Genomic DNA, 14,632 nt, shown 5'->3' with positions numbered 1-14,632 from the left:
TTCCCTTTGAAGTCTCAGGCTACTACTACTACTACTACTACTACTACTACTACTACTACTACTACTACTACTACTACTACTACTACTACTGCTGCTGCTGCTGCTGCTACTACTACTACTACTGCTTCTCCTCCTCCTCCTCCTCCTCCTCCTCCTCCTCCTCCTACTACTACTACTACTACTACTACTACTACTACTACGACTACTACTACTACTGCCACAAAAGGCAATAAAAAACAAGGAGTATGAAATCACCAAACCACATCAACAATGACTCCTAAGTCTTTTTATAATGTTAGCTTTTTTAGAATTTTCTCAAGAACGATTTTTATTTGTAATTCTTGAATACTGATATTTATTTGGATGAGATTCCATGTTATTTTTACGACTGTGACAGAAAATCAAGCTCTTTTTGTCACCATCGATATGGGTGTGTAGTGTAATTGTGATGTGCGGCGTTGTAGTTGTACTCTAGTGGTATGACACTCGCCTTCGGATCGGAAGGTCCTGGGTTCAAGTCCCGCTTTGGGCGGCGCATAGTTGAGTTCTTGGAAAAGGTTCTTTACTCACATTCTCTCACCCTACTCAGGTGTAACACTAGTACTGTATACAGCTATGTCGTCCTACATGTTGAGTATTGCTGTTGGTTAGGGACCCCTTGTAAGGCGCTTTGAGCACGTTTTGTGGATATTGCGCTCTATAAAAGTTCAAGTTTTTGTTGTTTTTTTTTTAATTGTGTGGATGAGCGCAAGTTTGAGCGGAATGTGAGACACCATCGACACGCTACCGATCTCAAAATGCCAAAAATTGCCACCACCTTTTTACTACTTCCGTTTGTCTTCCGCATAAGGGAGATTACTTCAATGACAAATCGTCACAATAAGAATTCCCAAAACAACATTGTCGATGATTCGCAGGGAAAATCCTGCGGATATATAAACTAAAACCTTTCGAAAATGTACACAAATTAGCTGAAGCACTGTCATTTGACTTTTACACTCAGTTCTTAAACCATGACGGAGCTATCACTAATGAGCATTGTTTGCTTTATTATTTTATTTTTATCAGAAGTTTCGACAGGTAAGAAGAACATGTTTGTTAAATTTTAAAAATTAAAAATTTAATGTGATAATGATAATGACTATGAGAGTGGCTCGGTGCAAAGTTAAGGCTAGGAGGGAGATACATCAACTCTGATGATTGTATCGGTAAATTCCTGATTTTTGTTCTCATTCCCGATTTCTCTAATTCCTAGCTATTTTCCAGCCTTTTACTTTACAATTTTTTTTTATTGTTCCAGAAAAAAAATATCCGCTTTAACCAATCATTCAAGTAGGCTGTCGTTATACTACAGACGCGTCTGTCTTTAGTCTTTTATCACTGGTGATTAAACATATAGACGTGTCTGTGCATAATTTGAGCCCTGATGATATTATAACAGACGCTTGGTAGATAAATTCTTTGCAAAATTCCAAAGTGAAAGTAGTGAAATAACTCAGTCTAATTCTGAAAAAAATACCAGTGGTAATTTGTTTCTCAACAAATCAGTTAATATAAAAAATGCGGCTACGTGGTCTTGTGTTATGACACTTGCTTTCGGATCGGTAGGTCCTGGGTTCGAGCCTCGCTCGGCGCATAGTTGAGTCCTTGGAGAAGGCTCTTTACTCACATTCTCTCACCGTACTCAGGTGTAAAATGAGTACCTGGCCGTTAACAGCATTGTCTCTTTCTGAAAAAATTGTAATATCGCCTAACTGGCATCATGTCTCGTCCTACATGTTATGTGTTGCTGTTGGCCAGGGACCCCTTGTAAAGCGCTTTGAGCACGTTTAGTGGATATTGCGCTCTATAAAAGCTCAATTTTTTATTTAAAAAAAAGAAAAATAGTGGCCAACTGTCCCGCTTTGGCGTTGAGGAGGAGAGGGGGAAAATAGGGGAAAATGCAGATGATGTCGATTTTATTGGATCAACACCAGCAAATATAGACATCATACAAAATACCCTCATGAAATATAACCTCCAAGTCAATGCCAATAAAACCGAATTTACAACAATATCGAGGAACAAAGAGGAATGGAAAAGAACAAAGAAAGTCGGCTCACTAATTGGAGACACCGAGGATGTACAAAGAAGAAAACAGCTATCAAACGCCGCACTCAGTAAACTCACCAATGTATGGATTAGAGGTGACAAAATAAAGAGAAAAACCAAACTGAAACTGTACCATGCTCTTGTAAAACCGGTACTTCTGTATAACTGCGGCACTTGGGCATTGACAAAATCCGAAGAAGAACATCTGGATGCCTTCCATCGCACACAGCTAAGAAGGGTACTGGACATCAAATACCCAAAAAAGATCTCAAATGAATCACTCTATAAGATCACAAAAGAAAGACCAATCTCCCTTGACATTTTACAACAACGATGGCAACTTTTCGGTCACATACTACGCAGGGACAAAAACATACCAGCTAACCAAGCCATGTCGGGATACTTCCAAAAACACGGGAACCTTTTCAGAGGAAGACCGATCACAACACTCCCTGTGATCCTAAACAAAAACCTCACAACACTTGGACAAAGCATTAGTCTCATAACGGCAGGGGACCTTGAAAATCTGAGAACCCTAGCAGAGGACCGGCAATATTGGAGACACCTCACACAGGAAATACTGGAAACAGCCAAGGCGACCCGATCTTTCGGTCGAGACGCGAAAGGCATCTAAGTCAAGTAAGTCAAGTCATTAATTTAAACATGACTAAACTATTTACATTTTTCATTTGTAAGTCATAAGCCTTATTACAAGGCAAGATATACCAACATGTCCAGATCACCTATCAACTCAGGTTTGAATGAGTGACTTGCCATTATCAGAGTGACGATTATTGTAAGAGTGGCGAAAAAATGTTCTTTTAAAAAAAGGAACCAAACCAATTATGAAATGGAAATTTGGTTGCATGTTGCTGTCTGGGCACATTAACTACAGTAAAATTACTTTAAACCGAAAGAAGCTAAACTGAAAAATACCTTAAACCGCAAAGAATGTCATAAATTTTACTAGTTCCTTCATTATTGTTGTACTAATTCTTACGATGAACCGAAATACTTCTAAGCATTACTTTCTTTAAACCGAAACAACTTGAGAGCACCTTCCCTTTTTCTCTCTCTATTTTTCTTCAAAAATTCGGGAAGGTGGCCACACGTAATAATGCCCAATATAACAAAACAAAGACCGTAAGCATAAGATGAGGGTGGGGGGGTAGGAAAACACTTTAATCACTGCACTTGGGCTTGGCCAACACCACAATCGCACAGACTGGAAAAGGAAGACGACGGGTGACTGGCAGGCGAAAAATGAGGAAAGACGGGGAGTTGGGGTGTAGAATGACGCAAGCGAGATGTTCTGACTCATTTGTTGATGCTTTGGAACCATCGTCTACTATAAGAAGTCGTTGTTTGGAACTGACTGGATTTTCAACACAAGGGGGGGGGGGGGGGGGGTTAGGGTACTTACCATTGACATGCCATTTCATTTCCAGTTTGTTTAAATGTGTGTGTAAGGGGGGGGGGGGGTCTATGTAATTAGGCCTTTGTACCTAATGGCTTTTCAACAAAAGAGGGGAGTGTAGTAGACAGCCTAGCATTGACACGCATTTTCATTTCCATTTCACTTCACTTCTGAGTAGCTGTGCATGCATCATTCATTATCAATTATCACACAAGACCTTTCAATCTTATTTTAGCTTTACATTTTACTAAAAGATGTCCAAAAGAAAGCACTGTGCTTACATGTTGGAGTTTAAAATCAAAACACTATGTGAAGTCGATGAAAAAAAAATTGAGCAAGACGGAGATATGTAAAATACACGACATCCCAAACTCAACTCTTTCAACTATTTTGAATGGAAAACGAAAAACCTGAAAACTATTTTTTAAACACACACACACACACACACACACACACACACACACACACACACACACACACACACAAAGAATAATAAAATAACATTTTTAAAAAAAATGGTTACAAAGACGGCATTTATTCAACAACTCCATTTAAGGGGAAACCCATGATATGATTAAATGAGCAAATTCCTTAAATAGTTACTACACTTGAAAAACATAGCAAAACAGGAACTTGCTTTAAACCAAAATGTCTTTAAACCGAAATGGTTTAGAAGGTCCCCAAAATTTCGGTTTAAAGTAATTCTACTGTATTAATAAATTTGTCAAGAGCATTGAGTGAGAATCAGATCATGAAACTGTGGAATTGGGCATATATATATATAATATATATATTATATATATATATATATATATATATATATATATATATATATATATATATATATTTGTTTTTTTGTTTTTTGTTTTTTTTCTTGTGTGACTTAAGTACCAGCACATCATATCCTACGCACAATATCTTTCTCAATGGATTTCTGTATTTACTCCTCTTGATCCTTGCTGTGTCATTTACGGCAATACCACTCTTTTAGGGAATCCCAGTTCTTGGCCAGCTTCGTTTTTTGGTCCATGATAGTCCCACCCCTTTCACCCCTCTCTATAATTTGGTTACACTTAAGCTTTGTTTTAATTTGTTAAAATCTTGTATTTACATCAGGGAATCTTCTTGAACGATTACATTACTTTGAAACCTTACATCATATCGATGTACGAGTCATTGGTAGACAGAAGAGAAGTGTTGATGGATCTCACGTGGATGTTAAAGACGTCAGCTTCTCTGCATTTGGAAGGTAAAATAGGTTATTCATTTTTTGACTTTTAATCGAATTTCTGTATAATCCCTTATGATGGTATATGGTAAGTAGTCCTAAACCATCAGCTTCTGGGTCTTGGGAGTTTATCCAGGTTTCTGTTAGTGTTAGCTAGACAATAATAATTGCTCGTTGTTACCCTTTGGATAGGATGCTAGTCTTTTGCATAATTCTTTCTACCACAGAACCAGGTGCCCAATAACTGATGGGTGGGCAAAGGAAACTGTATGCAAAGGGCCTGTCATAACTGCATGCTGTAGGTGACTATGACCCTGAAAGGTGTTCCATTATATCCTCTTTTAAAGAGATTTAAAACTTTTGAAAATATGAGATGAATGGATGTGATTTAAAAAACCAAAAAACAAAAACAAAAACAAAAACAAAAAAAAAAAAAAATGCCGGGAAATTTTTAAAAATTAATTTTATCCTTTGATTATTTTTCATTTCTTTTGTTTGTTATTTGATAATAAGGTAGCCTACCAGATGTGCCTAATATTACACATCTTTAAAATTATGCATTATGGGTCTCAATTACGCGTTTTGGCATTTGACTAAACTCATTACACATTTTCATAATTGGTGCTATTTATTTGAAATAAAATCAAAAAAAAAAAAAAACAATCATGAAAAACATAACTCAAAGGTGCTTAGACTGCATCCTTATCTGAAAAATAGATACATTTCACTTCTGCTAACAAGACGCGGTGAGTAAATATTGGATTGTAGACTAGATTTTAGTAACTTCTTAGTGATTTACTGGTCAATTTATGGATTACACGTTTGGTCTCAAATTACACATTTCTCTGCTTTGGGTTACATATTTTAAAAAAAATTGAACTAGATGGGTCCTGTCAAAAAACATTGACATGTATCTACAGTATTGCATTGTTGGCGGAATGATGGTAATGAATGTCTTCATTTGTGACAAAGCAGAGTGATGTTTAGCATGATCAGTGACTGGATGGGTAACAGTGATTACAAAAATCAGGGCATTATTTTATTGACTAAGGCACATTACACACATGACCTCATTCAATCCAGGTGTAAATGAATATCTGGCTACAGCAGACATGACCTGCCTAGTCCTAAGAATAATTTGTAGAAATACGAAATTTTAGGCTCCAGCTACAGAACTGCATATGCCTCTTTGATTCAGTAAATCTTATTGAAAAGGAAAGTGTAGTTCCTCACAACCTATATTCAGGACTTTGAATCATTATTGGATCATGCTGAAGGCAAATTATTTTTTTCTAAAACTATTTAAAGTGGATTTTTCTTTTTTTCCCTTGGAAACTATGAATTTTTGAAATATCAAGTAGGCAGCTCTGCTATAATATATTTTAAGAATGTGATTACAAAGGGAGTGCCTATTAATTGACTTGTACTGTACATAAAAAATTTTGAATCCATATGGTTTGACGGTGAGTGAATGAAGGACAGCATTTGCTGAATTCTAGCGTCTAAATTCTGCACACTCCGCGATGCTGCACACTGGAGCAGGGTGACCAAATTTTTTTCTGTTTAATAAGTCGTTATAATTTACATGCTAATGCCAGGTACATATATTACAGGATGCGTTGTCAACATGCAATGTCATAAAAAAACAAAAACCAATGGGGCTCTATTTAAGACAGGGCAATACAATTTTTTTTGAAAATCAAGTGACACAGTCACAAGACAAGATGTCACAAGATGTTTAGGCATCGTCAACACATTAATATGAGTGAGTTTCGTTGGGGATGGTTTGGGTTAGATAGAATAGATACATGCCATGCCAGTATAGATAGTATGCAGATGACGTCACTCAGACCTTTGTTATTGTTTTTGCCATCCACGTTTGTGAGTTGTTCTCACTAAACTGTATTAACCAGACTATAAAAGTTCATGGTTACACAGAGTTTGTCTGTTGGTCCGTTATACTTCTGGATGGCAATGTTGTGAACTCCTTGGCCAAGCGCATTCTATCTATATACCAGCAGTTTGTGATTGTGTCACATGTCATCACAAGGGAAGAGACGTATGGCTTATCGTGTGAGGGTAATGTAAAGTAGTCCTTCAGAGTTAATAGGCCTGTGAAGCCAGAGTTTATCCCGGTTTCTATAGTGTGAAACAAACAATAGCAATTGCTTGCTATCCTTTGAATAGGACACTGGTCTATCGCAAAGTACTTTCTGCCATATCTAACAGACCTTACTACCCAATCTTTGCTGGGTGGACAGAGGGGTCAGAAAAAAATCTCGACTACACCCAAGATCGATCACGGTCCCTTTTTGTATGAAGCGAGTGTGCCACCAACTGAGCTATAGAGGGGGTCCCTGTTGGGGTAATATAATGTGGGGCAAAAAAAAAAAAGGTATACTTAAAAGTTTAAAAAACTCAAACTGACAACATAATGCATGAAAACCAGCCCATACTCCTCAACAAGCGTATTGCTGATAAGGAAAATAAGGCAGGAAATAATATTTTAAGAACAGGAGCATAAAATTTTGACACATTCAGATTCTAGCACGAATTCTGTATTATGATGCATGGTGAAATACGGAAAATGCCATATACTCACACCCATATTACTCATATCTGTACAGTATAATTTATTTGAGTGTATTATATATTCTCGTTATAGCAATAAACTCATTTTTATATATTTCTTATTATTTATTAACTTCCTACAGAGCCATCAGGCCCATGGAGTCAGAAACAGACATTAGCAATTGCTTGCTATCCTTTGGATAGGACACTAGTCTATCACAAACATATTTCTTATACCTGTTCAATATCGTTTATTTCATTGTAATATATTCTTGTTTGCAAAATTTACTATAATTTGTCTGTGTGATGTATGTGCAGGAATTTCAACTTGGTGCTGACCCCAGGTTCCCCTGTCTTGAGTGCTGATCTGAATGCCAAGCTGGTGTACGGAGATGGACGGTCAGCACCTATATACATCAATAGCAATCAGTTCTTTACAGGACATTTAGCCGGTGAGTTTACAGATGATTTGGAGAACTGTAACTTAATTAGTAAATCTTCCAACTTAGTTCCAAATAGACTTGACTATTCAAATAAATATATTATATTTTAGAGATTTATGATTGTTATTTTTGCTATTCCCTCTGACATCTCATAAAGATATAAATCCTGGGTGGGTTTTTTGACCTTCTATAATGGGCAGGGAGGCACAGCATGGCTCAGTGGTATGGTCTTTGCTTCGTACCCAAAAGGTACCGAGTTCGATAACCCGCCACACTGTGTGGCCTTGAGCAAGTCACCTCGCCCTAGCTCACTTTGCAGCGCTGCTTTGCGGCTGATGCCTGGGTTATTCCAGTCTTCCCTTGGAATAGACCCTAAAGACAGATTTCCCCTATAAAAACCATTCTTCTTTGTCCTACTTTTTATCGGTGCCTTTATTTGTAAATCTTAAACTTTTCATTTTCCCATTTTCTTCCTTTTTACGGGCACTGAAATGACCTTCTGTCACATGCACTGTAAAACCCTTAAAAACAAAAACAAAGATATAGATCTATGCATTCATTAAATACTGTGTCTGATTTTTTTTCTTTTTCTTTTAAATGAGAATATTAGTGTGAAAAAAGAGTGCCTAATCATTTTTTTAAAAATGACACTCTTTTGTAACGGCATCATTAGATCCCGTTGCCTAGGCATTCCATGAAGGAATATAGATAATCCATCAAACAGGATGTCTGATGTTAACAGGAATCACCTATGTTGTCACAGTGAGCAAAATGAGGGTTAATAATCTTGCCCAAAGAAAAAAAAAGGTGTCTAATAGGTAAGTTGTAATATATGAAGTTGATTCTTGGTTCCTTATGGATTGCATAGGGAATAAATGAATTGCATTGAGAATGGTGAAATCATGGAAATAACCGTTAGAATATGTACATGTTTTTTGTTTTAATTTGAAGATAAGTCTTACTGCCTCTGTGAAATTCATGACAAATCTTATTTAACTTTGCAACAAATTCATAGAAAATGAGTCTGTGAAAGCTGATGCTCACACGGAATCAGGATTGTGGACTGCAAACATCTACGACAAAGACGATGTTTACATCCTGGAGGTAATACATTTTATTATATTGTTCTCAAAATTCAATTTAGTTTCTGTAATCAAAGCTCATTATGCTTGTGTAAAGAGTGATTGTGAAACTATTTTATTGTGAAAAAGTCTTTACAATTTTTTTTTTGCAATGTTAGTAGTGCATAGTGTTTGTTTAATTAATTAATTATTTTTAAAATTTTAATTGTCGATTGATTCTACTGTAGGATCAATGACACCTGTATTAGAGCCAGTTAAAAAAATAAATTCCTCATCGTGTTTGAAAACAAGAGAAACTTTTGCAGATCTCTTTTGATATAACAATCCATGTTAAGACAAAATTCTTGTTAAAAAAAAAGTGACATGAAGCTCTGGTACAGATAAATCAAGAAGCATTTAAAGTAGAAACCTTCCTGAAGCTACTATTATCGTTGGTTTTTAACTTCTTACGTCTTACACTTTTGTGAAATTTCTTGTAAAATATTGTCTTCATGTTTCCTACCTATTTGACATTACCATTATGAAATTATGTGCTATTTTATACGGAATGTGAAGTTAACTCATATATTCAGTATTAAATTAGATATAGAGATAAGACACTCTAAGGGGACAGGACCACTGTGAAGTTATAACTCAAAAATGTTCTGCCTTTTTAAAAAACATTTTTTTTCACATTTTACAAATTGATTTTACTAGGACTGGAACCCATATAGATTTTATGATATTTGAAGGTTTCTAGGGTAACTGTACATATTTATTTATTTTTTAAAGTTAACAAATCTCAAGTACACTATAATTCAGTCGGTTTGTCCTGGTTGTTCCTTTTAGCCGTCCCGTGGGCATCTGCCTCCATCCGATAATCATAGCATGATTGTATACAAGCAGTCCGATATCAGGTGGGAGAACATGTTTCCTGATCTCTACTCTAAACCAGGTCACAAGTAAGTTTGTTTATTTTCAATGGTTATTTGTTTTACTGACAAGGATGTTTTTTCATTTGGGGGGTGGAGGGGGGGGGGGGTTGATTTATTAGATATTTAAGTTGTCAGCATAAAATACCCTAAACATCGTTTATAAATTTAAATATAGCATTTATTACATTTATCTATGCCAAGTGGAAGAGTGGTGCAGGTGCAAAGTAAACATCAAAATACTGGTGTATGATACAATGCCTGACAGAATTGATAGAAAATTCCTCGGATGAAAATTTTATTTAGAAACTGTTTTTTTTCCCCCTTCTTCTTAATTTTCGTTAGTCCTTAATTTTTCAATTATCGTGTTTTGTTGATAAAGGGGAAACCTGAAACATCCAAATTATCTGTCTTCACTCAGTAAATCGAAGCTTCTATTTCATTAGTTATTGTTATATATTCCTTTTGAGTTTCAAGCAGCAACATTTTCATTAACCTTTGCCACAGGCAAACTATATGCAAGTCATTACATCCTGAAGACGAACCTGACTACAGTCCAGAGCAAGAAATGGGGAAAAATGAGCACCAGCATGTACCATTAGATTTTAGTAAGTTTCTATTCTTTCCCCGTTATTTATTTAACCCTCCCCTTACCAACTACAGGAAAATCATCACATTCGTTACGATACAATCATTAATTTTCTTTTTCAAATTTCTTTTGTCCATCATAAGATTTAAAGATATATTTTGATCATGGTTGTAATAAATAAATGAGAAATCAATGCTTTGGTTTTGAGGTTGTTTTGCTGAATAAAATTATGCATAGTGTGTATTATTTCTGTTGAGTTAGAGTTTTACAAATCTGAACAAGAGTATATGAAAGGTGCCAGGTGTTTAAAAAATATATCTTTACATTGGATGGATAAAAAATCCAGAGAAAATCCAGAAAATGGTGGGGTTAAGGAAAGAGTTACGTCTCGTTTTTGATAGAGAATATTTTTGTATAAAATAAAAAAGGAAAGAAAACTACTTGAGTGGCCTTCAATTTTCGAGGGGGATCAGACGTTTGAATTTAAAGTCAAATTATAGAACATGAGTCAAATGACTCTACTATTTTTGTGTGGAATATAAATTAAGTTATGAGAAAAAAAAAAAAAAAAACCAAAGAAGGGGGCAGTGTAAAGTAGTAAAATGGTTTTTATATCGTAATTTGGAGGTACTGGAGGTGTAAAATTAGCCGTTGTCTCTGTCAGAAAAACTTTAGGTAATATTGTCTAACAGGCATCATGTATACTGTATGTTACGTATTGCTGTTGGTCAGGGAGCATTTGTAAAGCGCATTGAACACGTTTAGTGGATATTGCGCTATATAAAAAAAGCTCAGGTATTTAAAATTTGATATATATTTTTTTTCCCAACCATTTTGAATTCTAGATGGCAACAGATCTCGACGTGCTTCGCCATCCCGTAACACGTGTCACATCATTGCTGTTGCTGATTACACATTTTATAAAGGACCAGGGGGAGGCTTTCCACATCAAACAGCCAACTATGTGGTGAGTAGTGAAGAACTGTACATGCATAGCCAGTTTTGTTATGAATATTAAAAAGCTGTAATATTGCTTAGCTAACAATATGTGTAAAGAGGTGTAATATAAATAGACAACTATAATGTGAGTATTAAAAGCTATAAACTTGCTTAGCCAACAATATGTGGAGAAAAGAGATGTAATATAAATAGACAACAATGTTATGAGTTTTAAAGAGCTGTATCATGCTTAGCCAACAATGTGTGTTATAAAGAGATAATATGAATAGACAACTATGTTGTGAATATTAAAGAGCTGTATCATGCTTAGCCAACAATGTGTGTTATAAAGAGATAATATAAATAGGCAACTATATTGTGAATATTAAAGAGCTGTATCATGCTTAGCCAACAATGTGTGTTATAAAGAGATAATATGAATAGACAACTATGTTGTGAATATTAAAGAGCTGTATCATGCTTAGCCAACAATGTGTGTTATAAAGAGATAATATGAATAGACAACTATGTTGTGAATATTAAAGAGCTGTATCATGCTTAGCCAACAATGTGTGTAGCAAAGAGTTGTATTATAAATAGACAACTATGTTTGAATAATAAAGAGTTGTAACATTAAAATGCATTGTCAACTTTGTTTTGGGCATTAAAGAGTGCAAACATGCTTACGAGGTTAGTACTGAAGAGCACTTTGGGCAAATTTATTTGGTAGTTCACCAATAAAATATCTCTTTTTTTTTTTTCTTCATCAGATTCAAACATTACAGAAAGTGAATCGTATTTTCAAGGAGACAATTTGGAACAAGGCAGAAAATCTTTACAACATGGGATTTCAAATTAAAGAGGTTCGTCGTCTCATTGTTGTCTCTTGACACTGACCGATATTATAAATATGGAGCATAAGAGGCAACTTGTTCTGTTTGAAATGGAAATTTGGTTTTGTATAAAAAAATTTTAAAATCTTGAGCTTGTACATAGCGCAGTATCCACAGAACATGCTCAGAGCTTTATAAGAGGTCCCTAGCCAAAAGCAACACTGGACATGTAGGACGAGACGTGATGCCTGTTAGGCGAAATTACAATTTTTTACGACAAAGACAACGCTGTTAATAGCCAGGTACTCATTTTACACCTGAGTGCAGTGAGGGAATGTTAGTAAAGAGCGTTTTCCAAGGACTCAATAATGCGCCGCTCAGAGCTGGACTCAAACCCAGGACCTTCCGATCCAAAGGTGAGTGTCATACCACTGGATCACATAACCACACAAGCCAGCTGTGGAGGAGGAATGAATTATGCATTACCTCACTCAACTTAGATTATCGATAAGTTAAGTTGGTAAATTTGCAGTTTTAGAAGTAAGGTTTATGTTTATAGCCACGTTCTAAAATAAGGCTTTAGTAAAAAAATCGATATAGATTAACATCTGCTTTGTTTTAATTATTGCTATGATTGAGGAATGGTTTTGGTATCGCTTCCCCCACAATATATAGTATTGCTGAGCTAGCCTTTTATTCTGTTGTCAATCTGCTTTTTTTTAGAAATGTATTTATGTTTTTATTGTTTTGTTTTTTTTTGATGTTCGCTGAAGAAGGGTTTTGAGCTTGAAAATTTTTTGCGTATTGTATTTTGTACTTTTTTGAAGCTGTTATATTCATTTTTGTCTATTACTTTTTATTGCCTCATGCAAGTGCTTTATTAAAGCATTATGAAGTCCATTGAATGTTACAAAGCCTTGAAAATGTGCTATATAGCTACATAGTTTGGTTTATTTAGTTCAATACTTACAAATTTAATAAATAATAATAATAACAATAATATAATATAATAATAATAATAATAATAATAATATAATAATAATAATAATAATAATAATAATAATAATAATAATAATAATAATAATAATAATAATTAATAATACACATTTATACAGCGCTCATTCTCGTTTAAAACACAGGTTCTGGGCACTTTACAATATAAATTATCAAATTTGAAAAAAAAAAAAAAAAAAAAAATACATTGCAATGAAATAATAACCAAATCAAGGGTTTATAGTGTCAATAAAAGCAAATACAGTAAAGATGTGTCTTGAGATTCTTGATTTCTTTGAATTTTCAGCTTCGAGTTCATTCCCAACCAACGGATGTGTCCAGGCAGCATCGAGGTCTTCATTACAACATGCACCGTAACTCCTGGCCTGATCATGATTTGTTAAAGGTAAGTATATAGATCTTTTGAACAAATTTAGCAATGGTTGTCAAATAATGCATCTGCATCATCATCATCATCGTCATTGTCGTCATCATCATCATCATCATTATTATCATCATTATCATCATCATCATCATCATCATCATCATCTCCATCATCATCATCATCATCGTCATCATCATCTTCAACATTCTCTTCATCCTCATCATCATGCCCATTTTCATAATTCAATACATCAAGAATGCATCATTTCACATTCTCACTACAATCGCCATTCCTTATTTCCATTAAAAATATTTTTTCAGCAATTTGGAGAAGACGCAAGCTTCCATAACTTCTGCCTAGCCCATCTGTTTACATACAGACAGTTTGCAGGGGGAGTTTTGGGCCTTGCTTACATCGCACCCGCTAGGAAATACGCTGTAGGTGGGATCTGCTCCAGCTGTAAGTCACTGTGCCAAAATTATCTGAGATATTATTTTTATATTATTTTATTTCATCATTTTCAGTAGCAGATCTGCCAACTCCTGATGTTTAATTTTTTTTGTTTTTTTTTTGTTTGTTGTGATTTTCTAGGGTTTTTTTTTTTTAGGCTTTAAAAAAATCAATTCTGATCTTTTTGTTGTAATCCTGTTGTTTTTTTTCCTTGATTTTTTTCCCTCAATGCTACGTGGGGTTTACACTTATTAAATGACTCAATTTGAGTCTCCAAATGGTTTTTATTGTATACTTCTATTGAATTTCATAACAAAAGCCTTTAATCTTTGTTACAATTATCACTCAAACTCTCATTTTTGGCTTCCGTTAAAAAGAAAGAAAAAAAATAAAAATGAATCACGATTTTTTAAATTAAAAACATTATGCTGTAAGTGTCCAGTCCTGTATAATGACACCCATCCCCCCCCCCCCCCCCCCCCCCATCTCCCCTCAAAACAAAAAAAAACTTGAGTATTTATATTTAGCAAAATATCCTCTGAACATGCCTATTAGGCAATATTAAAATAGTTTTATTTTGACAGAGACAGCGCTGTAAACAGCCAGGTACTCATTTTATATCTGAGCACAGTAAAAGAATGGTAGTAAAGAGCCTTTTTCAAGGGCTCAACTTTGCGCCACTGAGTGTCATACCACTAGA

General features: G+C 35.0%; 1 protein-coding gene across 1 annotated transcript in view; it reads left to right on the top strand.

The window, feature by feature from the left end:
• Nucleotides 1-857: 857 nt before the first annotated feature.
• The window catches only part of LOC144959203 (ADAM 17-like protease), a 48,279-nt gene continuing 34,504 nt past the window's right edge, over nt 858-14,632 (top strand). The window contains exons 1-10 of the mRNA XM_078891745.1: nt 858-1,080; nt 4,625-4,757; nt 7,626-7,759; nt 8,766-8,854; nt 9,661-9,773; nt 10,251-10,351; nt 11,178-11,299; nt 12,042-12,134; nt 13,405-13,503; nt 13,803-13,941. Of these exons, the coding sequence (XP_078747871.1) occupies nt 1,014-1,080; nt 4,625-4,757; nt 7,626-7,759; nt 8,766-8,854; nt 9,661-9,773; nt 10,251-10,351; nt 11,178-11,299; nt 12,042-12,134; nt 13,405-13,503; nt 13,803-13,941 (1,090 nt within the window). The 5' untranslated portion in view covers nt 858-1,013. The remainder of the gene's footprint in view (nt 1,081-4,624; nt 4,758-7,625; nt 7,760-8,765; nt 8,855-9,660; nt 9,774-10,250; nt 10,352-11,177; nt 11,300-12,041; nt 12,135-13,404; nt 13,504-13,802; nt 13,942-14,632) is intronic.

This window comes from Berghia stephanieae, chromosome 13 (assembly GCF_034508935.2).
Source record: "Berghia stephanieae isolate SIO BIC M18660-M18661 chromosome 13, UCSD_Bste_1.3, whole genome shotgun sequence".
Classification (NCBI taxonomy): Eukaryota; Metazoa; Mollusca; class Gastropoda; order Nudibranchia; family Aeolidiidae; genus Berghia; species Berghia stephanieae.
The sequence above is the reverse complement of the archived record's forward strand: the minus strand, read 5'-3'. Positions and strand labels throughout refer to the sequence as shown.